Source organism: Saimiri boliviensis, chromosome 8 (assembly GCF_048565385.1).
Source record: "Saimiri boliviensis isolate mSaiBol1 chromosome 8, mSaiBol1.pri, whole genome shotgun sequence".
Classification (NCBI taxonomy): Eukaryota; Metazoa; Chordata; class Mammalia; order Primates; family Cebidae; genus Saimiri; species Saimiri boliviensis.
In genome coordinates this window covers 37,760,727-37,784,807 of record NC_133456.1, presented here as the reverse complement: position 1 = coordinate 37,784,807, position 24,081 = coordinate 37,760,727, and the positions used below count along the sequence as shown (strand labels likewise).

The 24,081-nt window shown below is 37.3% G+C and overlaps 1 protein-coding gene across 6 annotated transcripts in view; it reads right to left on the bottom strand.

The window, feature by feature from the left end:
• CFAP44 (cilia and flagella associated protein 44) overlaps nucleotides 1-24,081 on the bottom strand; it is a 137,874-nt gene that overhangs the window by 90,394 nt on the left and 23,399 nt on the right. For 5 of the 6 annotated variants that reach the window (XR_012518780.1, XM_074404347.1, XM_074404349.1 and 2 more), the window contains 9 exons: nucleotides 21,849-22,011; nucleotides 16,037-16,139; nucleotides 10,609-10,825; nucleotides 8,470-8,584; nucleotides 5,597-5,761; nucleotides 3,397-3,552; nucleotides 3,060-3,107; nucleotides 2,373-2,472; nucleotides 1,737-1,831 (listed from right to left, as the gene is read on the bottom strand). Coding sequence is in view for 5 of the 6 variants with exons in the window: in XM_074404347.1 (XP_074260448.1) it covers nucleotides 1,737-1,831; nucleotides 2,373-2,472; nucleotides 3,060-3,107; nucleotides 3,397-3,552; nucleotides 5,597-5,761; nucleotides 8,470-8,584; nucleotides 10,609-10,825; nucleotides 16,037-16,139; nucleotides 21,849-22,011 (1,162 nt within the window). In the remaining variant the exon portion in view is untranslated. Of the gene's footprint in view, nucleotides 1-1,736; nucleotides 1,832-2,372; nucleotides 2,473-3,059; nucleotides 3,108-3,396; nucleotides 3,553-5,596; nucleotides 5,762-8,469; nucleotides 8,585-10,608; nucleotides 10,826-16,036; nucleotides 16,140-21,848; nucleotides 22,012-24,081 lie in introns of those variants that run through there. The other variant, XM_074404350.1, reaches the window with a different exon arrangement.

The window sequence follows — 24,081 nt, the reverse complement described above, 5'->3', positions numbered from 1 at the left end:
GCCTGGTTTTTCCATGAAAACAAGCAGTCTAATGGGAAAGACAATAAAGCCCATAATCTTAGCAGGCTGTGATAAATGCTTTAAGAGATATATACACAGCACTAAGGGGGAACAAAATCACAGGGGAAGGAGGCCCTAACTCTACTTGGAGATAGATTCATGGAGGGCTATGCAGAGATGATTTCTGACCTGAGCTGAGTCATACAGACTGATGTGTAGCCTTCCAGAAAGGTCAGGGCATATGGAAAAGGGACATTTTAATTGTAGCTTAAAATCCATATTATCATTACTTGTATATAAGCGTAAAAAAAGGAAACATTCTGTGGACATTACATGACCATCTGAATAAACAATTCAATCACCTGGATTGTAGTTTTAAGACTTCAGTTAAGAGTATAAATAGATGAGGATAGTAAGTGAGCCAGACCTGCCAATCCAAATGCTCTGTCATTTCTACTTACTCTAGCCTCATCGTGAAGACGGCTCTGTTCCCTGGACTGAGTTCTCCTGGTCTTGATCCCATCATGAAATTCCCCCTCATTCCATTTATATCCACATTTACTTTTAGCCTGGAATCTTTTCTCTTTAATTTCAACCCAAAACAGTAAAGATTAAATACTCCCCCAAATACTTCCATGGCATTTTAAAGACATGGCTGCAAATCTTTGACATGCCTCCCACGGAGAGATGGGGTTTAAGTCCCCTTCTCTTGATTCTGTTTGGGGCTTGCGAATGTGTAGCTGCTTCACCCAATCAAGTATGGTAGAAGTGGTATTTTGACTTCTGGGGGATGGGCCATAAAAGGCCATCAGCTTCTGCCTTTACTGTTGAAACACTAGATCTTGGAGCCCTGAGCTACCAAGTAAAAAGTGTGTGACTGTCCTGAGGCTGCCATGTTCTGATGAAGCCTAAGCCACATGGAGAGGGTATTCGATATAAACACTTCTGTTGGCAGTCCCAGCTTAGTCTAGCCTTCAAGTCATCCAACCCAGGTGTCAGCCTTGTGATCAGGAAACCTTTGGATTATTCCAGGCCCAGACATTCATGTCTTCCCAGTCGAGTTCCCAGACACTCTGAAGCAGAGACAATCCATCCCTGCTGTCACCTGAATCCCAACGCAATGACCACATGAGCAAAATAAAATGATTATTATTTTATGCCACTATATTTTGAGATAGTTTATTACACAGCAATTGATAAATGGAACAACTCTCTATCCAAACCTATTTTTTTTTCTGTAGTTCTTATCATTATCTAACATAACATGTACTTAACTTACTTATTTTGACTACTATCTGTCTCTGCCTCCCTCCCACTAAAGCATAAGGTCCACAAGGTGCAAGTACTTTTGTCTTTTTATTCACTGCTATATTCCCAGAAAGTAAAACAAGGCTTGGCACATTGTTGGCACTCTGGAAATATTAATAGGATGAATGAAATCAAAGTCAGAGAGATAAAAACTAGATATACAAAGGTCTGTTGGGAAATTGCTTTGCAACATGAAACTATTACAAATCTGCAGGTGGCATAAAAACAGAAATTTTACTAAAAACAAGACCAAACTCATGACAACAATCAAGGAAAAGATTTCTATTACATTCTGACTAAAACAAACTAACTTAAAATTTTTTATTCCCTAAAATTTTGAGTTGACAAATATCTGTATTTCCAAGATAAAGAATTGATATACCATATTTACCAACAGATTCTAATAGTTCATTATAACAAAAACTTACCATTCGGGGTACCCAAACAAGGGCAGTACCTCCTTGTTTGAATTTCATCTGAGTCAAAGGAATTTTGCTGGCAAAATCATAGATTCGAACAGAGCCTACGGAAAGACAGTTTTAAAAGAAAAAAATACATATTTTTGAAGTCTTGGTTTACTTTTTACATGTTGAAAATTGTAACAAGAAATTTCTTAACTAAATCAGTGAATAACTTTCTTTTGTAAAAAATTTTCATGTACAACCTCAAACAGGTAATTCACAAACATGAATAATAAAAAGGATACCAGATGATTGACTGGTGGGTCAATTTTACCTTGCAAAATCCATGTGGATTTGCCTTAAGAAGGAAGAAAGGAGAAGGAAAAACATAGAAAAAAAAACTACAAATGTGGACAATATCAAAATGAGCAGCATTTTCATGAACAATTTATAGATGGTGTCCTTACTTTAACCTCTCACAATAACCATGGCTGTTGCATTTTGGGCCCTCTCCTCTCTGCAGCTCCCTTCACTTGCATTCAAGAGGCTCCCCTTTTGGGAAAATTCTCAAATGCTCCTAAGTCAAACACATATAAAAATTGTATTGTATTGCAATTAAACAAAACAAGGCCAGATCTATTTTAATGAAGAGTTTCTACTTACAGTCCAAGGCAGTTGTGGCCATGAGGTAAGTGAGAGGAGAAACAGCCACGGCTTCAATAGCTCCAGAATGGAAGGAGAAGAGGCATTCTGGGTCCTGGGTCTGAGAACAGACAGACAGCTTACTGGATCTCAAAGACAGGGTTCACATATTTTTAAAAATGTAAATAGAACAATATAACATATGTGTGATTTTATTTGGATAGAAATAAGAAAAAGCACAAAAAGCTAGAAAGAACACTGGATTTCAGAATCAGGAGAACCAGATAGAGTCCTGGGCTTTGCCCTTAATGGCTGTGTGATTTTGCACAAGTCACCCCAAATTCTAGTTTCCATTTCTTCATCTGTAAAATGAGATGATAACAGCTGCTTGCCTACTAAATAGGAGAGTGATGAGGATCACGAGATAAAATAAATGAAAATTCCATATATTTATAAAAACTATAAAGCATATATCATGTTAGGTATTGTCACTGCCACTTTTCTGGTAAATTATGCTATGAGACAGATTCTTTTCTATGTAAAATCATAACGAGAGAATTCTCAAGAGTAGCACATGTTGAGCAAGTTTTTTATGAGAACCATGATCAAATATGGAGAAAGATAAAGAATACTTTAAAGGCAAACAACACTTTATTTTTGTATTTTGCTATAAAAGTTAAGGGAAGATAAGAGTAATAGGCAACTTACAATATTTGAAAAACTGAGGTCAAGCTTCCATATGGCTCCATTGGCATCCTAAAAAAATTAAATACCCAATAGTATTTTATCATTGTCAACTTTCATCAAAATTTTAAAATGTTCTTCCTATGATTTATTAAAATAAGGACACGCAATATCAAAAGCTTGCATATAAAGTATAATTAAAATTTAATAAAAAACAACTTCGATATTTTAGAATACAACCACACAATAAACAATCTCATAACACACAGTCAAATGGACTTGTAGTCAACTCAATCATATCATTATTTTAATTTTTTGTCCATGTAATGTTAAAGAGCCAAGAGAGAAGAATGCAACATACCTGAGCCAACCAAAAGTTATTTCCAGTTTCACTCATTTTTATCATAGAGAAGAGTTTCACATTCTTGTCTACTTGAAGTTCATTAATAGGCTCTATCTCCAACAATCCAGTCTCATCTATTATATCAGCAGTGTCTATTGTCTCAAAATCCCATATCTTGTAAAATGAAAATACTTTAATCAATCAATACTTTCTGAACATTTATTTTCTAAGCCAGAAAAACCCTGATTTTTTTTTCAAAAGTCATTTATTTTTCTTTCATGAAAAGTAACAATGAATAGGTATAATAAGAACACCAGCCAAAACCTGACCCCTGGAATTTCATTCTGAACTGAGGTATAAGTTATTATAGGTTCCTTTGTATTTAAAAAAGTTAGTAAGAAAGTACAGCCTTCCTGAAGAACTTCATTTTATCCAAAAAAATTTTTATTTCAAGGTTTCTATTAGGTCTCTTTTTACATAAAGTGGCCATTAGGAGTACATGGTTTGGCTGTTCAGCAAGACATTACAATGAGCCTTGTTTTCTAAATACCAGTAGGCCCTTGGAAAGGGGAAATATACCTTCTTGCTTAATGATTCAAGCACTATCTCATTATAAGCAAAGAACATAAATGTAGATAAAGTCTCCATTAGAAAATGTTTCTCTTCCTGAATATTAATATTTCACCCTTTACTATCTCATAATAAGTGAGATAGCAAATGTTACTATCTCACAGTGAGACAGTAAAGTGTAGGTGGTTGTCCTTTGGGAGAGGAATACTACAGGAAGAGTGAGGGAGGTTTCACCTCATGGTGGCAGGGAGACTCAGAAGGACTTCCCCTGTGAGGGGCCAAAGCTCATTCTGCACATTTCTGGTGACATACCCTGCCATATGATCCTAGACTGCATAACTGAGACTTTGAGAAAGAACTCCAGGGGACTGTCTCAGATTAGCCTGGTTGGGGGAAGAGGGAAATATCTGAGGGTCAGGGTTAGTAGGGTTAGGGATCAGACTAGGATCAGATTAACTTCTGGGAGTTGGGGTAGGTTTTTTCTAAGGGGTAAGAGGTAGAGATTTACAGTGTGAAGGACTGAAAAGACAAGGGCAGGCTCTGAAAAGAGAGGCAAGCTTAGGAATTACTGGGGTCCATGAAGAAATCCTCTGCGAAATATTTAACTTCTTTTCTCCTGAGATTTTCTCCCACTTGGTATTTAGACATTTTGGGGTAACATATATCTTGGAAAAACGGCAAATATATGACAAAATTAAGGACACAAAGCTCCCCAGAGTCATGTGTGAAATCCAGCAAGATTAAACGTAATATTGTAAATGTTAAAACCTACACTGGGGCTCAAAAAGCCAGTGGTAAGAGGACCCACTGTTGGAGATATGGATTAAACAATATATTAAACACAGTAAGCTCAATCGGTGGCAACAGAGTGACCAGACTTTTAAAAAAATACAATCTTACTTTTGATAACACTTCTGAAACAAATGTCAGTAGAACACTGCCACTTTCTTATGAAAGGCCCCACTTAAAATATCTCTCAAGAGGACTACAAGGCAAATCACAAAGCTACAGGTTGACCAGCCACAGCAGGATACTCATCAACAGAAAGTGCTACACAGAGTGGGTGGGAGAAGTGTGACAATAATAGCAAGGGGGACTTAGAAGCTGGAGCAGTGTTCCAGCTTAGCCCAGGCTTTTGGCAAGAGACTGTCCACAAGAGGAAGCAAGTGAGTTCCTTAGCATACGGAGCAAGAAGAGTGTAGCATTCACAGGCAAACTCCATCAGTTCACCTCTGGGTGTATTGCCAATTGGTAACTTCAGTAAAAAATAACTAAGAAATGTTCAGCACGTTTGTTCCTAGAACATGAACCATTCATATGAAGCCTCTGGAAGGATATGTGGGTCTACTGTTTATCCTGTTCTAACATGAGTTTTCATCTTCCGAAGCTATTATTTCAACAGAATCCAAATAACAAGAGGCCCTCTTAATTTACTGCACTTTACCCTCAGCGGTAAAGTGCAGTAAATTAATTTTGATGAGAATGCAAATATTTATCACAAGAGAAGCATTATTTAAAGTGAGTTGGCCTTGGGAATAAATGACTACGGATCTCCTTCACAAAATAACCTTTATGAGAAATAAAACCCTTTGGGTGATCTACAAGCCTTAAACATGGGTGCTACCATCCAAGTATCAAGAAAACTTACCCTAACAAATCCATCTGACCCAACAGTGATAACTTCACCCTCATACAGCATTATCTGGTTAATAGGACCATTGTGACATGACTTGCTTGTACCTCGACAGAGCTCCACTTTGATCAGACCACTTTCCCAAAGCAGCATGTTACCCCATTCTGACCCTGAGAGCACCTGGCAGGTATGTGGAAAAAAGGAATGTGCATTAAAACAGGTAAGTGTACATATTCATGCCTCAAATAGTAGGTGAAAATTATTTTTAAGGTTATCTTTATTGATTATAAAATTTTTAAATGGAAAAATAAAAAAATACAGAAAGAAAGACCTACTACCCCAGATGCAACTACTAATAACATTTTGATATATTTCCTTCTAGCATTATGATCAGTTTTGCATCTTTGTGATTAGGCTGAATGTTGTTGGTAACTGTTCATTGATGTACACAATAGACTTCTTGGCACGTCTCTTAGGATAAAATACAGGAGTGGAATTAGATGACAGTCTACTTTTTAGGTGTAATACTATCAAATTTTAGAGATTAGGTAACTTGTAAGGCCAGTCCTGAATTAAGTAGATTATGGCATAATAGTACCCAACTTCAAACAAAGATAATCATCTAAAACTTTCTCAAATTAATCCATTTAATTTGGCATTTCCCCAAGTGCATACCACCAAACATTAGTTCTTAAGATGTTTAACATGTGTCTCAAAATGAAGTAATATTTATTGAGCACTGACTCTGTGCCAGGCACTGGTTCAGTACTTTAAATATGTTAAGTTATTTAATGCAAAAAAAAACATATGAACTAGATACATTTATCAGGGATACCATGTACAGTTGTGCATGTTGGGTACTTCATTCTCCTAGAAGAAACAGCTTTTTTCTGACTACACACAAAAAAAACAAATGGGCCAATGGTAGCCCTGACTATTATTATCCCCATTTTACAGAGGAAAACACTGAAGCACAAACTTGCCCAAAACTACCCAGTGAGCTTAAAGCTTCCTATTCTGACTACACAGCCTTAGAATGCAGACGCTAGGATAAACAAAGTCAAACAACTTTATTTTCTCTAGGATCACTGGTAACTTTTAACAGGAAGTATTTGCTGGGAATCACCAAGGGGAATTTTTCAGTACAAAGGAATTTGACTTAAAAAGTCTTATTATTATTATTTTTTTTAGAAGCAAGATGGAGTCAACAAAGGAAAAAAAGAAAAAAAACAGTCTTAATTTTATGGAGCTTCTGTACAGACTGATATTCCATAAAAAAGCACTTTGGGAAACTCTATTCTAATTTTGCCTGCATGCTCTAGAAGTCTGCATTTTCATTTCCCTCTCTAGAGAAATTTCATTTCTCTCTTTCTAGAGAAACATGATTTTATTCAGTCTTTTATCCCTTGGGTCTACCTATTTTTTAACAACCCTACCGACTTTACTGATTGTGTTCTTAAGCCTCGGCCATTTATGATAGAGTTTTTAGACTTATTTTCTTCTGTCCAGTGATGAAAGCCAGGAATGGTGACAAAAATCTATAAGGCATTTCTTTCTGAAATGTCACTCATATCTAGCTTTCCTTTTCCATTTGTTCTGAGAAGTCTAGGCCCTTGATCACCTCTTTTCAGATGACAGCAACAGTTTCCATTCTAGCCCATTTCCTTGACTCCAGATTTCCCTTTGTCAAATCAACCTGGCGTTTTATGGCCAAATTTGTTTATTACTTCTTTCATTTGCAAGTCTACTCTTCCCATGTAGAGTAGTTCTGCCTAAATATCAAACTCCTTGTACACTAGGGCCCAGTCATACTTCTCAACTGAAATTTTCCACTCTTTGTCAACATAAATGGTTTATTCCAGTCTGCCCTCTAAAACTCTGATATTTACTTCTAACACTAAACACTTCCTTTAGTTGGTCTATCATTTAAAACGTTTTTTTTCTTCCCTATAGCTATACAAATTCTACCAACCCTTTAAAAGATCTATCTCATACCATGTTTTTAACGAGGATTCTATGCATCTTTATCTTAGCTTAATTTTTACAGTATTGAGAATTTGAAGCTGGAATGATTTAAGATCATCTCATGGATTTAGATACATAGTTTAGCCAGCATCCAAGGCTTTTTAATTCCTCCTATATATCATGCTTTTGAATTGAGAATATTTAGTCAGGTAGATGACTAGACCACTTGGTTCCTTAGAGTAACATTTGTATGCTGGCATTTACTTACAACTGATATGATCTCAAATAATAATGTATAACTCATTCTAAAAGGACACTAGGTAAAATATTGATGGAGAACTAATCCTAATTATCTATTGTTTCAGGCAATATGCCTATAAATTTTAGAAGATGAAGAAAAGAAACTAACAATATTAAAGAATAAACTAACAGATTGCAGTTGCAGTGTTACAGATGCCTCTATAAAGTGGTTTGCTCTTTCTGAATAATTTGACAATAAAAATAAATGTCACAAAGTTGCATATAACCTTTGACCCAATAAGTCTTCTTCAATCGTGATAGCAAGACAAAATGGGGAAAAATAAATAATATAAATACTGCAATTGTATGACATAATTACAAGTAACAAATATGTCACTATGTTAATATATGAAAATCCTTACATACTTTATATGTGTGTATAAGATTTAGTAAAAAGAAAATAGAAAAATGGTAGTTAAACATAGATTATGACAATTTCAGGGAAATATTTTAATTACAACTGATAATTGAAGAAGTAAAATGAAATGTTCATTACATTTACCATGATACCTGTTATCGGCAGAGCTTGTTAGAATGTAATCTATTTATTTTCATGTATGTATGCTTTCATATATGTACTTGAAAACAAAGTTTTATTATTCTAGAATAGTGGCTATACTCACCTTCCCATCTGGAAGCTCCATGTAGCCCTCTATATCAGTAGTGGTTGTTTTGCCAAATCGACCTAGTGATCCCTGCAGCTTGAGACCTGTGAATGTAAAAGCCATTTCCCAGAACCTACAAACAAACAAGAGACTGAATGCACCTCAAAGATAGTTTACTGATTTTTATTTTACTATGACCCAAACATTTACATATTTTACAGTCACATATACTATTTCACTCATTCATCCGAGTAAGATTTGTTTAGTATCTACTACTTGTCAGGTAAGGTTCTAGGCAATATGAATTCAGCAATGATCAAAACAGGTGAAAAATAAAATTTCCCCCCTCATGCATCTTATATTTTGAGCTGTGTTACCTAATACAGTAGCCTCCAGGTATGTTTGACTATTTAAAGGAATTAACATTAAACAAAATCAAAATTTCAGTGTTTCTGTCACACTATCCAATTTCAAGTGCTTAGTAACTACATGTGGATGGCAGCTACTGTATTAGACAGCATAGAACATTCCCAGTCTGTCAGAAAGTTGTATTAGACAGTATTGTTTTAGAGAATATAAAAGTTTTTCAAAGAGTTCTAATGTATTAGCTGTGTTGAGTGCTTTTCTTGATCACCCGATACCCTCACTTTCTAAGGTATAAAATAAGAAAATTAGTAACACCTACCTCATAAAATTGTTGAAAAATTCTTAGAACAGTGCCTAGCAGATCAAAGCAATCAATAATTCTTATTACTAACATTTTCTTATTCATAGTCTAAACAAATGAACAGACAGGATGATGAAGACCATGTAGAAAAAGAAGACCTATCCAACTAGATATAAAATAGATAATTGAGGGTACCAACAAGCCAATGATACAAAGCCAAAAGCCTATATATCCAATATCATCTCCAAAGGAATGGTAGGTCCCCTGATGACATCCTTCTACATACTCTGTGTTCCTTTATAGCACATATGAAATTAACTGTTCAACGTCTGCCTTTCTCCCAAAGATATGGGGGCATAGAAGAGACAGATTTTACTAAATAATAGAAAAATATAAGAAATTGGAAAACTTTTGTAAATAGCTAGCAGAGGGTTATTTGAGAATTCCCTAATGATCACAATTAAAAATCTGCTCAATTAGTCTATATTTCTAAGAATGAATAATAAAAAGACCAGATCTAAATTGAGACAAGAGGAATTCAGGATGGATAAAAATGTCTTTCTCTTAAAGAGACACTGACAGTCAAATTATGGGCAGATCTGGGGTGGTAGAAGGTTTACATAAAGACATGAGACCAAGTGGAACAAAGATAGAGAAAGATAAGATCATTCCATCCTGGAAATAGATAAGGGTATGATATAATGAAAAGAGCGTGGAGTTTGGAGCAAGACCTAAGATCAGGAGTAAGCTCTGTCACTGTTTTGTATTGAGTGTTCCTTGTCAGGAATGATACTGTGATAATTCTTGTTTTACAGATAAAGACTAAATTGCTACAAACAAGAAATTTAGTAGTGGATGTGAAAACTTAATATGAACTTGGAAATATCATCCTAATGTGAGTTATTAAGACACTACACAAACTCTTTTAGGACGTGGAACCTACAAGAAGGCAGCAGGCTGTATTTAAAAGCCCTTATTGGTCAGGCACGGTGGCTCAGGCCTGTAATCTCAGCACTTTGGGAGGCTTAGACGGGCAGATCACCTGAGGTCGGGAGTTCAAGACCAGCCTGACCAACATGCAGAAACCCGTCTCTACTAAAAACACAAAATTAGCTGGGCATGGTGGCGGGCACCTGTAGTCCCAGCGACTCAGGAGACTGAGGCAGGAGAATCGCTTGAACCCAGGAGGCGGAGGTGTGGTGAGCCGAGATCACACCACTGCACTCCAGCCTGGGTAACAAGAGCGAAACTCCATCTCAATTAAAAAAAAAAAAGTCCTTATGTTATCTATGCTCCTTGCAGAAATAAAATCCCACATATATAATTAGAAAAGATGCATTACTAATTAGCTTTTAAAATAACGTATTTTTAAATAATTCTAATGTTAACTAAAACTCAAAAAAAAAAAAAAAAAGTCTCTAGCTCTTAGTGCTTCTTAGAAAAATACCCCTGTGATATCTACTAGCACCTCTATTGGTTACCCAACCTACTTGATGTGGCCTGATCCCGATGTAGTAAGCTGCTCTTCATTATCAGGATTGAAAGTAACCTTAAAAACTTCCTGAGAAAAAGCCTTTGTCCTCAGTATGGGTTGTTCTTCTTTCCAATTCCAGATAGTCAGTGTGTAGTCTGGGTTGCTACCAACAGAGGCCAGCAAGGTACCGCTGTAGTTAAAGTCCACATAAGCATATCCCTTCTCAGTCCCATCTGGAAGGATAAATGGGAGTCTAATAAATAAAGACACATTTATTCATGTCAAAAGCATATTGTAACAAAAACAGAGAGGGAGTCAGCTCATGGTGATATAAGAATGCCAACAATACCCTCAAAGAACAATTCCAAAAACATTCACCATCTTTGGCTTTAGAATGAATTATGTGATATGAAGGGGGAGGGTAAAGGAGCTTTAATCACATATTGCATGAGTATTCCACTTCATGACAGAGGGAGAAACACAAACACATATTAGATAGCACTAGAGTGACTCCATCTGGGATAGAAGCTGAGACTTAGTGGGCTTCATTCCCAGGAGGTTGGACATTCTAACTCACAAGATGAGATAGGTGGCACAAGATACAGGTCAAAAGACCCCATGGATAAAACAGGATGTGATAAAGAAGTTGGCCAAAACCCACTACAGTCAAGAAGGTGATGAAAGCCACCTCTGGTCATCCTCACTACTAGTTATATGCTAATTATAATGCAATAGTATGCTATAGGACAGTCCCACCAGTGCCATAACAGTTTATAAATACCGAGAATAACTATGAGTAGTCTTAGCTGAGTAACCCAAGCCACTGCTCAGCCTATGGAGTAACCATTCTTTTATTCCTTTACTTTCTTAAACCTGTTTTCATTTTGCTCTATGGATTCCCCTCAAATTCTTTCTTGCGTGAGGTCTAACAACCTTCTCTTGGGGTCTGGATCAGGACCCCATTCCTATAACAATTCCATTAAATCTTTTTTTATTTATTCTTTTAAAAAGGGGGGGATACATGTGCAGATCATGGAGGTTTGTTACATAGGTTTATGCGTGCCATGGTGGTTTGCTTCACCTATTGACCCATCTTCTAAGTTCCCTCCCCTCACCCTTCACCCACCAACAGGCCCTGGTGTGTGTTGTTCCCCTCTCTGTGTCCATGTGCTCTCAATGTTCAACTCCCACTTATGAGTGAGAACATGCGGTGTTTGGTTTTCTATTCCTTTGTTAGTTTGCTGAGGATGATGGCTTCCAGCTTCATCCATGTCCCTGCAAAGGACATAATCTCTTTACTTTTTATGGCTGAATAGTACTCCGTGGTGTATATGTACCACGTTTTGTTTATCTACTCTATCATTGATGAGCATTTGGGTTGGTTCCATGTCTTTGCTATTGTAAATACTGTTGCAATGAACATATGCGTACAGGTGTTTATAGTACAATGATTTATATTCCTTTGGGTGTATACCCAGTAATAGCATTGCTGGGTCAAATGGTATTTCTGGTTCTAGAGCCCTTGAGGAATCACCACACTGTCTTCAACAATGGTTTAATTAATTTACATTCCCACCAACAGTGTAAAAGTGTTCCTATTTTTCCACAGCCTCGCCAGCATCTATTGTTTCCTAACTTTTTAATGATCACCATTCTAACTGGCATGAGATGGCATCTCATTGTAGTTTTGATTTGCATTTTTCTGATAATCAGTGATGTTGAGCTTTTTTTCATATGCTTCCTGGCTGCATAAATGTCTTCTTTTGAGAAGTATCTGTTCATATCCTTTGCCCACTTTTTGATGGAGTTTTTTTTTTCTTATAAATATGCTTAAGTTCCTTGTAAATTCTGGGTATTAGATCTTTGTCAGACGGGTAGATTGCAAAAATTTTCTCCCACTCTGTAGGTTGCCTGTTCACTCTGATAATAGTTTCTTTTGCTGTGCAGAAGCTCTATAGTTTCATTAGATCCCATTTGTCAATTTTGGCTTTTGTTGCCATTGCTTTTGGCTTTTTTGCCATGAAGTTTTTGCCTAGGCCTATGTCTCAAATGGTATTGCCTAGGTTTTCTTCTAGGGTTTTTATGGTTTGGGGTTTTACACTTAAGTCTTTAATCCACCTTGAGTTAATTTTTGTATACGTTGTAAAGAAAAGGTCCAGTTTCAGTTTTCTGCATGTAACTAGCCAGTTTTCCCAGCACCATTTACTGAATAGAAAATCCTTTCCCCATTGCTTGTTTTTGTGAGGTTTGTTGAGCATCAGATGATTGTAGATGTGTGGTGTTTTTTCTGAGGTCTCTGTTCTGCTCCATTGGTCTATATGTCTGTTTTGGTACCAGTACAATGCTGTTTTGGTTACTGCAGCCTTGTAGTATAGTTTGAACTCATGTAGTGTGATGCTTCCAGCTTTGCTCTTTTTGCTTAGGACTGCCTTGACTATATGGGGTCTTCCTCGATTCCACATGAAACTTAAGATAGCTTTTTCTAATTCTGTGAAGAATGTCAATGGTAGTTTGATAGGAATAGCATTGAATCTATAAATTACTTTGGTAGTATGGCCATTTTCATGATATTCATTCTTTCTATCCATGAACATGGAATGTTTTTCCATTTGTTTGTGTTGTCTGTTACTTCCTTGAGCAGTGGTTTGTGGTTCTCCTTTAAAAGGTCCTTCACATCCCTTGTTAGTTGTATTCCTAGTTTTTTATTCTTTTTGCAGTGATTGTGAATGGAATTTCATTCATTATTTGGCTCTCTGCTTGCCCATTATTGGTGTATAGGAATGCTTGTGATTTTTGCACACTGATTTTGTATCCTGAGACTTTGCTGAAGTTGCTTATCGGTTCAAGAAGTTTTTGGGCTGAGAAGATGGAGTTTTCTAAATATAAAATCATGTCATCTGCAAACAGAGACAACTTGACTTCCTCTTTTCCTATTTGAATACACTTTCTTTCTCTTGCCTAATTGCCCTGGCCAGAACTTCCAATAATATGTTGAATAAGAGTGGTGAGAGAGGGCATCCTTGTCTTATACCGGTTTTCAAACAGAATGCTTCCAGCTTTTGCCTATTCAATATGATATTGGCTGTGGGTTTGTCATAAATAGCATTTATTATTTTAAGATAGATTCCATTAATACATGGTTTATTGAGAGTTTTTAACATGAAGCGATGTTGAATTTTAACAAAGGCCTCTTCTGCATCTATTGAGATAATCATGTGGTTTTTGTCTTTGGTTCTGTTTATGTGATGGATTATGTTTATTGATTTGCATATGTTAAACCAGCCTTGCATCCCAGAGATGAAGGTGTCTTGATTGTGGTAGGTTTTTTGATGTGCTGCTAGATTTGGTTTGCCAGTATTTTACTGAGGATTTTTGCAGTGATGTTCAACAGAGATATTGGCCTGAGGTTTACTTTTTTTGTTGTGTCTCTTCCTGGTTTTGGTATCAGGATGATGCTGGCTTCATAAAATGAGTTAGGAAGGACTCCCTCCTTTTCAAATGTCTGAAATAGTTTCAGAAGGAATGGTACTAGCTCCTTTTTGTACCTGTTAGAATTCAGCTTTGAATCCCTCTGGTCCTAGACTATTTTTGGTTGGTAGGCTATTAATTACTGCCTCAATTTTAGAGCTCATTATTGGTCTATTCAGGGATTTGATTTCTTTCTGGTTTAGTCTTGGTAGGGTGTATGCATTCAAGAATTTATCCATTTCTTCTAAATTTTCTAGCTTGTTTGTGTAGAGGTGTTTATAGTATTCTCTGATGGTAATTTGTATTTCTGTGGGGTCAGTGGTGATATCCTCTTTATCATTTTTTATTGTGTCCATTTGATTCTTTTCTCTTTTCATTAGTCTAGCTAGTGGTCTATCTATGTTGTTAATTATTTAAAAAAAAAAAACAGCTCCTGGATTCATTGACTTTTTTTGGAGGGTTTTTCTGTCTATATCTCCTTTAGTTTTTCTCTGATCTTGGTTATTTCTTGTCTTCTGCTAGCTTTTGGATTAGTTTTCTCTTGCCTCTCTAGTTCTTTTAATTGTGATGTTAGGGTGTTGATTTGAGATCTTTCCTGCTTTCTCTTGTGGGCATTTAGTGCTATAAATTTCCCTCTTAACACCGTTTTAGCTGTGTCCCAGAGATTCTGGTACATTGTCTTTTTGTTCTCATTGGTTTTCAAGAACTTCCTGATTTCTGCCTTAATTTCATTATTTACACAGGAGGCATTCAGGAGCAGGTTTTTCAATTTCCATAAAATTGTGTGGTTTTGAGTGAGTTTCTTAATCCCAAGTTCTAATTTGATTGTACTGTGGGCTGAGAGACTGTTTATTGTGATTTCAGTTCAGTTTGTTATGATTTGCATTTGCATTTGCTGAGGAGTGTTTTACTTCCAATTACATGATTGATTTTAGAATAAGTGTCATGTAGCACTGAGAAGAATGTATATTCTCTTGATCTGTAGTACAGAGTTATGTAGACATCTGCTAGGTCCACTTGATCCAGAGCTGAGTTTAAATCCTGCATATCCTTGTTAATTTTTTGTGTTGTTGATCTGTCTAATACTGACAATGGAGTGTTAAAGTCTCCCACTATTATTGTGTGAGAGTCTATGTTTCTTTGCAGGTCTCTAAGAATTTATGAATCTGGGTGCTCCTGTACTGGGTGCATATATATTCAGAATAGTTAGCTCTTCTTGAATTGTTCCCATTACCATTATATAATGCCCTTCTTTGTCTTTTTTGATCTGTGTTAAAGTCTGTTTTGTTAGAGACTAGGATTGCAACCCCTGCTTTTTTTTCTTTTTTCTTTCCATTTGCTTGGTAAATTTTCCTCCATCCCTTTTATTTGAGCCAGTGTGTATCTTTACAGGTAAGATGGGTCTCCTGAGTAACAGCACACCTATGGGCCTTGACTCCTTATCCAATTTGCCAGTCTGTGTCTTTTGTTTTGGTTTTAGGTTTGTTTGTTTGTTTGTTTTGAGATGGAGTTTTGCTCTTATTGCCCAGGCTGGAGTAAAATGGCATAATCTCAGCTCATCTCAACCTCCAACTCCCAGGTTCAGGTGATTCACCTGCCTTTGCCTCCCAAGTAGCTGGGATTACAGGCATGTGCCACCATGCCTGGCTAATTTTGTATTTTGAGTAGAGATGGGATTTCTCTTTGTTGGTCAGCATGGTCTTGAACTCCTGACCTCAGGTGATCTGCCCACCTAAGCCTCCCAAAGTACAGGTGTGAGCCACCACATCTGCCCAGTCTGTGTCTTTTAATTGGGGCATTTAGCCCATTTACATTTAAAGTTAGTATTGTTATATGTGAATTTGAATAAATCTCTTTTCTATCTTCCACTAGTTCTGTTTCTCTGGAGAACCCTGACTTATCAAATACTGTCACACTTTCTTCAGAATGTTGTTATCCTTGAACATGAAATATTTTATATATGCTTCTGGACTCACCTCGAAGGATTCTGTAGGGTCTCAGAGATGGAAATTCATAGATGATAATATTTGGAAAACTCCCTTTTTCAGCTACTGTGAAGTAAGTTTTATGTGGATGAACCTACAAAAGATAAAATGTCACCAAAATAGTAACAGAAAAATTTTCATATAGTTGGACTAATGCAGTATTTAGCATTATTTCATAATTTCTGTAGGCTTTACTTCAATAGAAAATTTGAAAATGGGTATCCAATAAATATTTTGATGATGAATATAATTTAAACTGAAAACTAGAAAAATACACATTTTAAGTTTTACTTTAAGACAGTCATTTCTGCCGGACGCGGTGGCTCAAGCCTGTAATCCCAGCACTTTGGGAGGCCGAGGCGGGTGGATCACAACGTCGAGAGATCGATACCATCCTGGTCAACATGGTGAAACCCCGTCTCTACTAAAAATACAAAAAATTAGCTGGGCATGGTGGCACGTGCCTGTAATCCCAGCTACTCAGGAGGCTAAGGCAGGAGAATTGCCTGAACCCAGGAGGCGGAGGTTGCGGTGAGCTGAGATGGCGCCATTGCACTCCAGCCTGGGTAACAAGAGTGAAACTCCGCCTCAAAACAAAACAAAACAAAACAAAACAAAACAAAAACAGATTGCAAGCCCTACCCCCCAGAGCAAGCGTCTCCAAACTTTTTACACAGGGGGACAGTTCACTGTCCCTCAGACCGTTGGAGGGCCGCCACATACTTTGCTCCTCTCACTGACCATCAATGAAAGAGGTGCTCCTTCCTGAAGTGCGGAGGGGAGCTGGATAAATGGCCTCAGGGGGCCGCATGTGGCCCCGGGGTGGGCTGTAGTTTGGGGATGCCTGCCCCAGAGTTTCTGACTTAATAGGTCAGGCTGGGACTCGAGAATTTGCATTTACATGTCTGACAAAATGATTTCTAACAAGATGATTTACATTCTGACAAGGTGATTGACATTCTAACAAGGTGATGTTGATATGGCTAGTTTGGAGACTTTGCTTTGAGAACTGCTAAGTGGAATCAATTGTCTACCCTCCATATAAATCAACCTAAATTTTGTATAGAAAAATTCATGGAGCCGGGCGCGGTGGCTCACGCCTGTAATTCCAGCACTTTGGGAGGCTGAGGCGGGTGGATCACGAGGTCAAGAGATCGAGACCATCCTGGTCAACGTGGTGAAACCCCGTTTCTACTAAAAATACAAAAAAATTAGCTGGGCATGGTGGCACGTGCCTGTAATCCCAGCTACTCAGGAGGCCGAGGCAGGAGAATTGCCTGAATCCAGGAGGCGGAGGTTGCGGTGAGCCGAGATCGCGCCATTGCACTCCAGCCTGGGTAACAAGAGTGAAACTCTTGTCTCAAAAAAAAAAAAAAAAGAAAAAGAAAAAAAAAGAAAAATTCATGGAATGTATGAAATTCTTGTTTCTAGACCAGGTTATATCACAATTTTTTAAATTTCACTGTGGACAAAACTTACCACAAATGAATGTAAACTTACTAGAAGTGAGAAAGATATAATACTTGAAAGCCAGACACAGAGGAAAATATAGTAAGTATGCCCTGGATAAACTGTTGTGTCAGTAATTTTAAAGATAGCTATATAAGTTGGATAGAATAATATGTTTATTTCTGTTATTTTTATCTATTGGTAAGCCAAATATGTAGGAAGAGTTAATGGCCAGCCAAAAATTGAAAATAAAAATAAGCTGTTACAAGAATAAGCTATTTAAAACACACATTATACTTATAAAATTCTGTTTTCAGATATTATTTCACATCTCCTAATTATATATAAGACAAAGAGCCTGGTTCTCAGTTATAAATTGCTAATCCTGGTACCCAAGATAACATTATTTCCTTTATATTTTACACCAACCTTTTGAGCTTAGATACCACTACTATCTCCATCTTATTGATGAGTAAACCGAGTCACAGAGTTTAAGTAACTTGACTGCAGTAACAGAGTCTACAGTGTGTTAATGTAAGAGATAGTATTCAAGCCAAGTGTTGAAGTCAAGAAAAAATGTGACAAGAAATAGCAGATCTCAAGGAGGTAGGGGAAATGGATTAAGACCATATCTATCTGATTCCCATTTATAAAGAAATACGGTATGGAACATATGGTCAAAGAAATTTGGATGAAGATCCAGACAAATCCTTTACCCTTCTAGGTCTTGTCTACAGTAAGTTTAAAAATTTCTGCCTAATGCAAGGTTCTTTGAAGTGACTGTACTATGGACTATACCATGGTAACCCCTGTGACCCACACATATGCCTCCATATGGCCTCCTGGAGCCAGAAAGCCTAAGGTAACAGAAAAACCACAAAAGGAGATGAATAGCTAGCTCCTGCAGTGCTTGATTAACCCACCTTGTGACATTCCACCCTTGCTCCTGCCTCAACCATTCCTCCCTCAACTGATAAGTCAACCTTGTGACACTGGACTTCTGACACTGCCCCCACCAACAGCACCCACCTGGCATGCAAAAATTGCCCTGTACTATAACTTCTGTAACTTTCCACTGCCTACATCAAATCTATAAAACCAACTCCTAACCCACTGCTCTTCACTGACTCTCTTTTCTAAATCAGCCTACTCATACCCAGGTGAATAAAACAGCCTCTTTGTTCACATAAAGCCTGTTTAGGTGGTCTCTTCATTCACAGCGTGCCTAACATGTCTCATATTGGAAATTGCTGTAGGGTTGAGTTTGGGAGATGGATTGATTGATTGATTTAGACAGAGTCTCACTCACTCTGTCACCCAGGCTGGAGTGCTGTGGCATGATCTCTGCTGACTGCAACCACTGCCTACCAGGCTCAAGCAATTCTCGTGTCTCAGCGTCCTGAGTAGCTGGGATTACAGGGGTATGCAACCACACCTGGTTTATTTTTACATTTTTAGTAGAGATGGGGTTTCACCATGTTGGCCAGGCTGGCCCTGAGCTCACCCCCCAGCCTCTAAAGTGCTACGATTACAGGCACGGGCCACCATGCCCAGCCAGGAGTTTTGTTTTTAGTGAAGACCCGTACTTAATCATTTACTTTACATTCAACGTAGAGATTTACCCTAACTTTTCCAGGTAGGGTGCCCAAACACTTTTCTCATAGTTTTCTCATAGCTTTGCTACAGTATTTCTCATCCTTACCTGGATAACTGTTTCAGAAAAGATGAGGTAATATGGACAGCAGAGGCAAGGCCTGTCACAACCCAGGCTTCAACAGCTCCAGCACACACAGACAAAAGTCCTTATGGACATAAAATTGCTCAACATCCAGGTGAAGGAGGATTAGGATTAGCTTATTTATTTATTTTTAGGATGGAGTTTCGCTCTTATTGCCCAGGCTGGAGTGCAGTGGTGCAATCTCAGCTTACTGCAAGCTTTGCCTCCCAGGTTCAAGCAGTTCTCCTGCCTCAGCCTCCTGAGGTAGCTGGGATCACAGGTGTATGCCACCATGCTAAGCTAATTTTGCATTTTTAGTAGAGACGGGTTTTCTCCATATTGGTCAGGCTGATCTAGAACTTCCAACCTCAAGTGATCCACCCACCTGGCCTCCCCAAGTGCTGGGATTATAGGCAGAGCCACTGAGCACAGCCAGGATTAGCATCCTTGACCTCACTACACCTCTGACTACCGTACTCAAACCAAATTATTTTATAACGAAATAGAAAAATAGATGGATTAAATACTTAAACATAAGACCTAACACCATAAAAACCCTAGAAGAAAATCCAGGCAAAATCATTCAGGACATAGGCGTAGGCAAGGACTTCATGACCAAAACATCAAAAGCATTGGCAACAAAAGCCAAAATAGACAAATGGGACCTAATCAAACTCCACAGCTTCTGCGTGGCAAAAGAAACAGTCATTAGAGTGAATCAGCAACCAACAGAATGGGAAAAAATTTTTGCAATTTACCCATCTGACAAAGGGCTGATATCCAGAATTTACAAAGAGCTAAAACAGATTTGCAATAAAAAAAAAAAGCCCATTCAAAAGTGGGCGAAGGATATGAACAGACACTTTACAAAAGAAGACATACATGAGGCCAAAAAGCATATGAAAAAAATGTTCATCACTGGTCATTAGAGAAATGCAAATCAAAACTACATTGAGGTACCATCTCACGCCAGTTAGAATGGCGATCATTAACAGCGAAACTCCGTCTCAAAAAAAAAAAAAAATCTGGAGACAACAGATGCTGGAGAGGATGTGGAGAAATAGGAACACTTTTACACTGTTGGTGGGAGTGTCAATTAATTCAACCATTGTGGAAGACAGTGTGATGATTCCTCAAGGACCTAGAAATAGAAATTCCATTTGACCCAGCAATCCCATTACTGGGTATATATCCAAAGGATTATAAATCATTCTACTATAAGGACACACGCACACAAATGTTCACTGCAGCACTGTTTACAATGGCAAAGACCTGAAACCAACCTAAATGCCCATCAATGATAGACTGGACAAGGAAAATGTGGCACATATACACCATGGAATATTATGCAGCCATCAAAAACGATGAGTTCATGTCCTTTGCAGGGACATGGATGAACCTGGAAACCATCATTCTCGGCAAACTGACACAAGAGCAGAAAATCAAACACCGCATGTTCTCACTCATAGGCAGGTGTTGGAAAAGGAGAACACATGGACATGGGAGGGGAGCACTACACACTGGGGTCTGTTGGGGGGAAATAGGGGAGGGACGGGGGGTGGGGAGTTGGGGAGAGTTAGCATGGGGAGAAATGCCAGATATAGGTGATGGGGAGGAAGGCAGCAAATCACACTGCCACATGTGTATCTATGCAACAGTCTTGCATGTTCTTCACATGTACCCCCAAACCTAAAATGCAATAAAAAAATAGAAAAACAGAAATTTAAAAACTATTATTGACCACAAAGTAATAGATAAATATTTGACAATTAGGCGTTTCCTCGTCCCCTGCAGATGGTGTGGACCTCAGGGCTCCTGAAACCTCATAGGCCCCAGTTGACTTCCCTCCACAAAATCCACGACCCTCAAGTTGGGCCCATGGCTATCAGTACACAGGTATTATCACATTAATTGCCACATTATCATGTAAGGTACTTGTGTGTCAATTTTTTTTTTTTCAAATATAGGTCTTGTCTCTTTAGATGGATTTTAAACTCTGAATTTATAGAGGTCATGAGTTCTTCTTCATTTAAATTCCCCGCTATATATTCTGTGTACTGTTGGATGCACAGTATTACATAATAAATTATTGCTGAAGTTATTAGTCTTGTAACAAACTCCCTGAGGACATGAACTTTTATCATGTATATATGCTATATATAGATAGATGATCAAGAAAGAAACAAACATGATAGTATATTTCACTCCATACATCTCAATATATCATGTTTCCATTGTAACCTATGTCCACATCCTATGTCTCACATTTTCCTCACTTTCTCCATTCCCATGGCCATGTGCCTGCTCCAGTTTTCAGATTAAGAATTGTTAAAATGTCTTCACTCACTTCCACTTCTAATCTAAATGTGAAAAACTTGTACGACTAGTCATAACCTCTATAAAAGCGTTTCCTTATCTGCAAAAATAAATAATATTATAATTGTGCATAGAGGCAATGACAGTGAATGTAGTGGCTGTAATAACTGAATTGAAAATGCCTGAGAATAAAGACAGTTGTGCATCTCATGTGAATCCATAACACTGTGCATAGTGTTGGCATCTAACAACCATGTTGGCTGGTCCACAGAACAAGCAAAAAACATACATTATTTTTTTTCTAATTGATCAAAGACATACCCCAATAATGCCAATTCCTTCACCACTGCTACTTCGCAGGTAGACCTGTTCCTTGGTTTTCAAATGCAGAAAGATCACTTGGTTCCCAGCTATGTACACTGCGATACTGTCATCCAGAAGTTGCAGGTTGGCTCGCTTTCTGCAGTCATAACCAAAAGAATGTCTGAGGGAAGCTGCTAAGGAAAAGTGAAAAACAACACCATCCCAGGGATTGGAAAAGTGAAGAAATAAATGTATCTTAGATGAAGATATGAGGTTGAAGTAGTTGAATTTTTACCCTAAAACTCATGAATTTTCTATGTATCACTAACAATTTTGTTTTTAAATTAGGTGAGGAAAAAAAAGGCCTGAACAGGAAAAAAACAAATAAATAAACAAATCAGGTGACTATCCCTATACTCTGATTTAGTTAATATTTTGATTTTCCTGGGGAATCCTGAGAGCCCATTAATTGTTTTTGCAAAAATAAACAAGGTTAAACCTATTTGCGTACCACAGACAGCAAAGTTGTCACCTGGATTTTATTTTCCTATCTTCCACTAAAACTAAATCATGCTGTATAACATGGGAGAAAGTCTGTATCTTCATCACCTTTGCATTCACACTGCCTGCTAAATTTGCTGACTAACCATAACAAAAATATTACGTAGGCAAATTCCAACATGTTTGTAAAATTCTAATACACCATTTGATAATATGATTATAATAAATTCACATAAATATAACTAAAATTTAATTCATATCAACAAATTATGAAAACTTATTAATATATAGCATATAAATATACATGTAATTAATAGACTAACATTTCTTTTCTGAGCTTATTAGTATATGTATGGGTGTGTAGGTAAGTAGCGTGTGTATGTGTTTGTGTGTGTGTATGCTATAAAACAAAATTGTACTGATTCAAAAGAGAGTGGGACCTACTAAACTAAAGAGTTTCTGCACAGCAAAATAAACCATCAACAGATTAAACAGCCAACCTACAGAACAGGAGAAAAAGTTCCCAAACTATTCATCTGACAAAGGGCTAATATCCAAAATCTGTAAGAGACTTAAAGAAATCAACAAGAAAAAAATAATCCCACTGTCAGCAGGCAGAGGACTTCAATAGACACTTTTCAAAAGAAGACATACAGGTAGCCAGCAAACATGAAAAATGCTCAGCACCACTAATCATCAGTGAGACACAAATCAAAACCACAGTGAGATACTATCTCATACCACTCAGAAAGGCTATCATTAAAAAGTCAAAAAATAAGAGATGTTGGTGAGGCTGCAGACAAAAGTGAACGCTTATATGCTATTAGTGAGAATATAAATTCGTTCAGCCACTGTGGAAAGCAGTTTGGCGGTTTCTCAAAGAATTAAAAATAGAACTACCATTCAATCTAGCAATCCCATTGCTGGGGATATACCCAAAGGAAAATCATTGTACCAAAAAGACACATGCACTCATATGTTTATCACAGCACTATTTATAACAGTGAAGACATGGAATCCACCTAGGTTCCCATCAGTGGTGCACTGGATAAAGAAAATGTGGCATATATACACCATGAAATACTATACAGCCATGAAAACAATGAAATCATGTCCTGTGCATCAACATGGATGCAGCTGGACACCATTATCCTAAGCAAATTCATGTAGAAACAGAAAACCAAATATTGCATGTTTTCACTTATAAGTGGGAACTAAATGTTGGGTACACACAGACATAAAGACAGGAACAACAGATACTAGGGATTCCAAAGTGGGGCGAGGGAGGGGACAAAGGCTGAAAACCTTCCTATTGGGTACTATGTTCACTTGTGGGTGATGAGATCAACCTAATGTCAGTATCACACAATATATTCTTATAATAAACCTGCATGTGTACCCTCTGTCTAAAATAAAAATAATTTTTTAAGAAGAGGTATAAAAATCTAAGTTATATTAAACATATTTTAAATGTATATTGTAAGTTTGTCAAAATTAATATACCCAAAATATAAACATAATAAGTGAAACCAATCTATGAAAAAAATTAGAGTTGACAAGAGAAGCATATCCCATAGGGTAGCTTAACCAGATAGATTCTTTGTTCACAAGAATTTGTTGCTTAACATCTAAGTTGAAGGATCATTGGAGGAATTTGTATTTCTTGTGCCCTTGTTTAAAATCAAATTGTGATTTTAGAGGATTCCACTTATTCATAAGTACAAATTTTCACAAAAGAAATCTTAAAGTT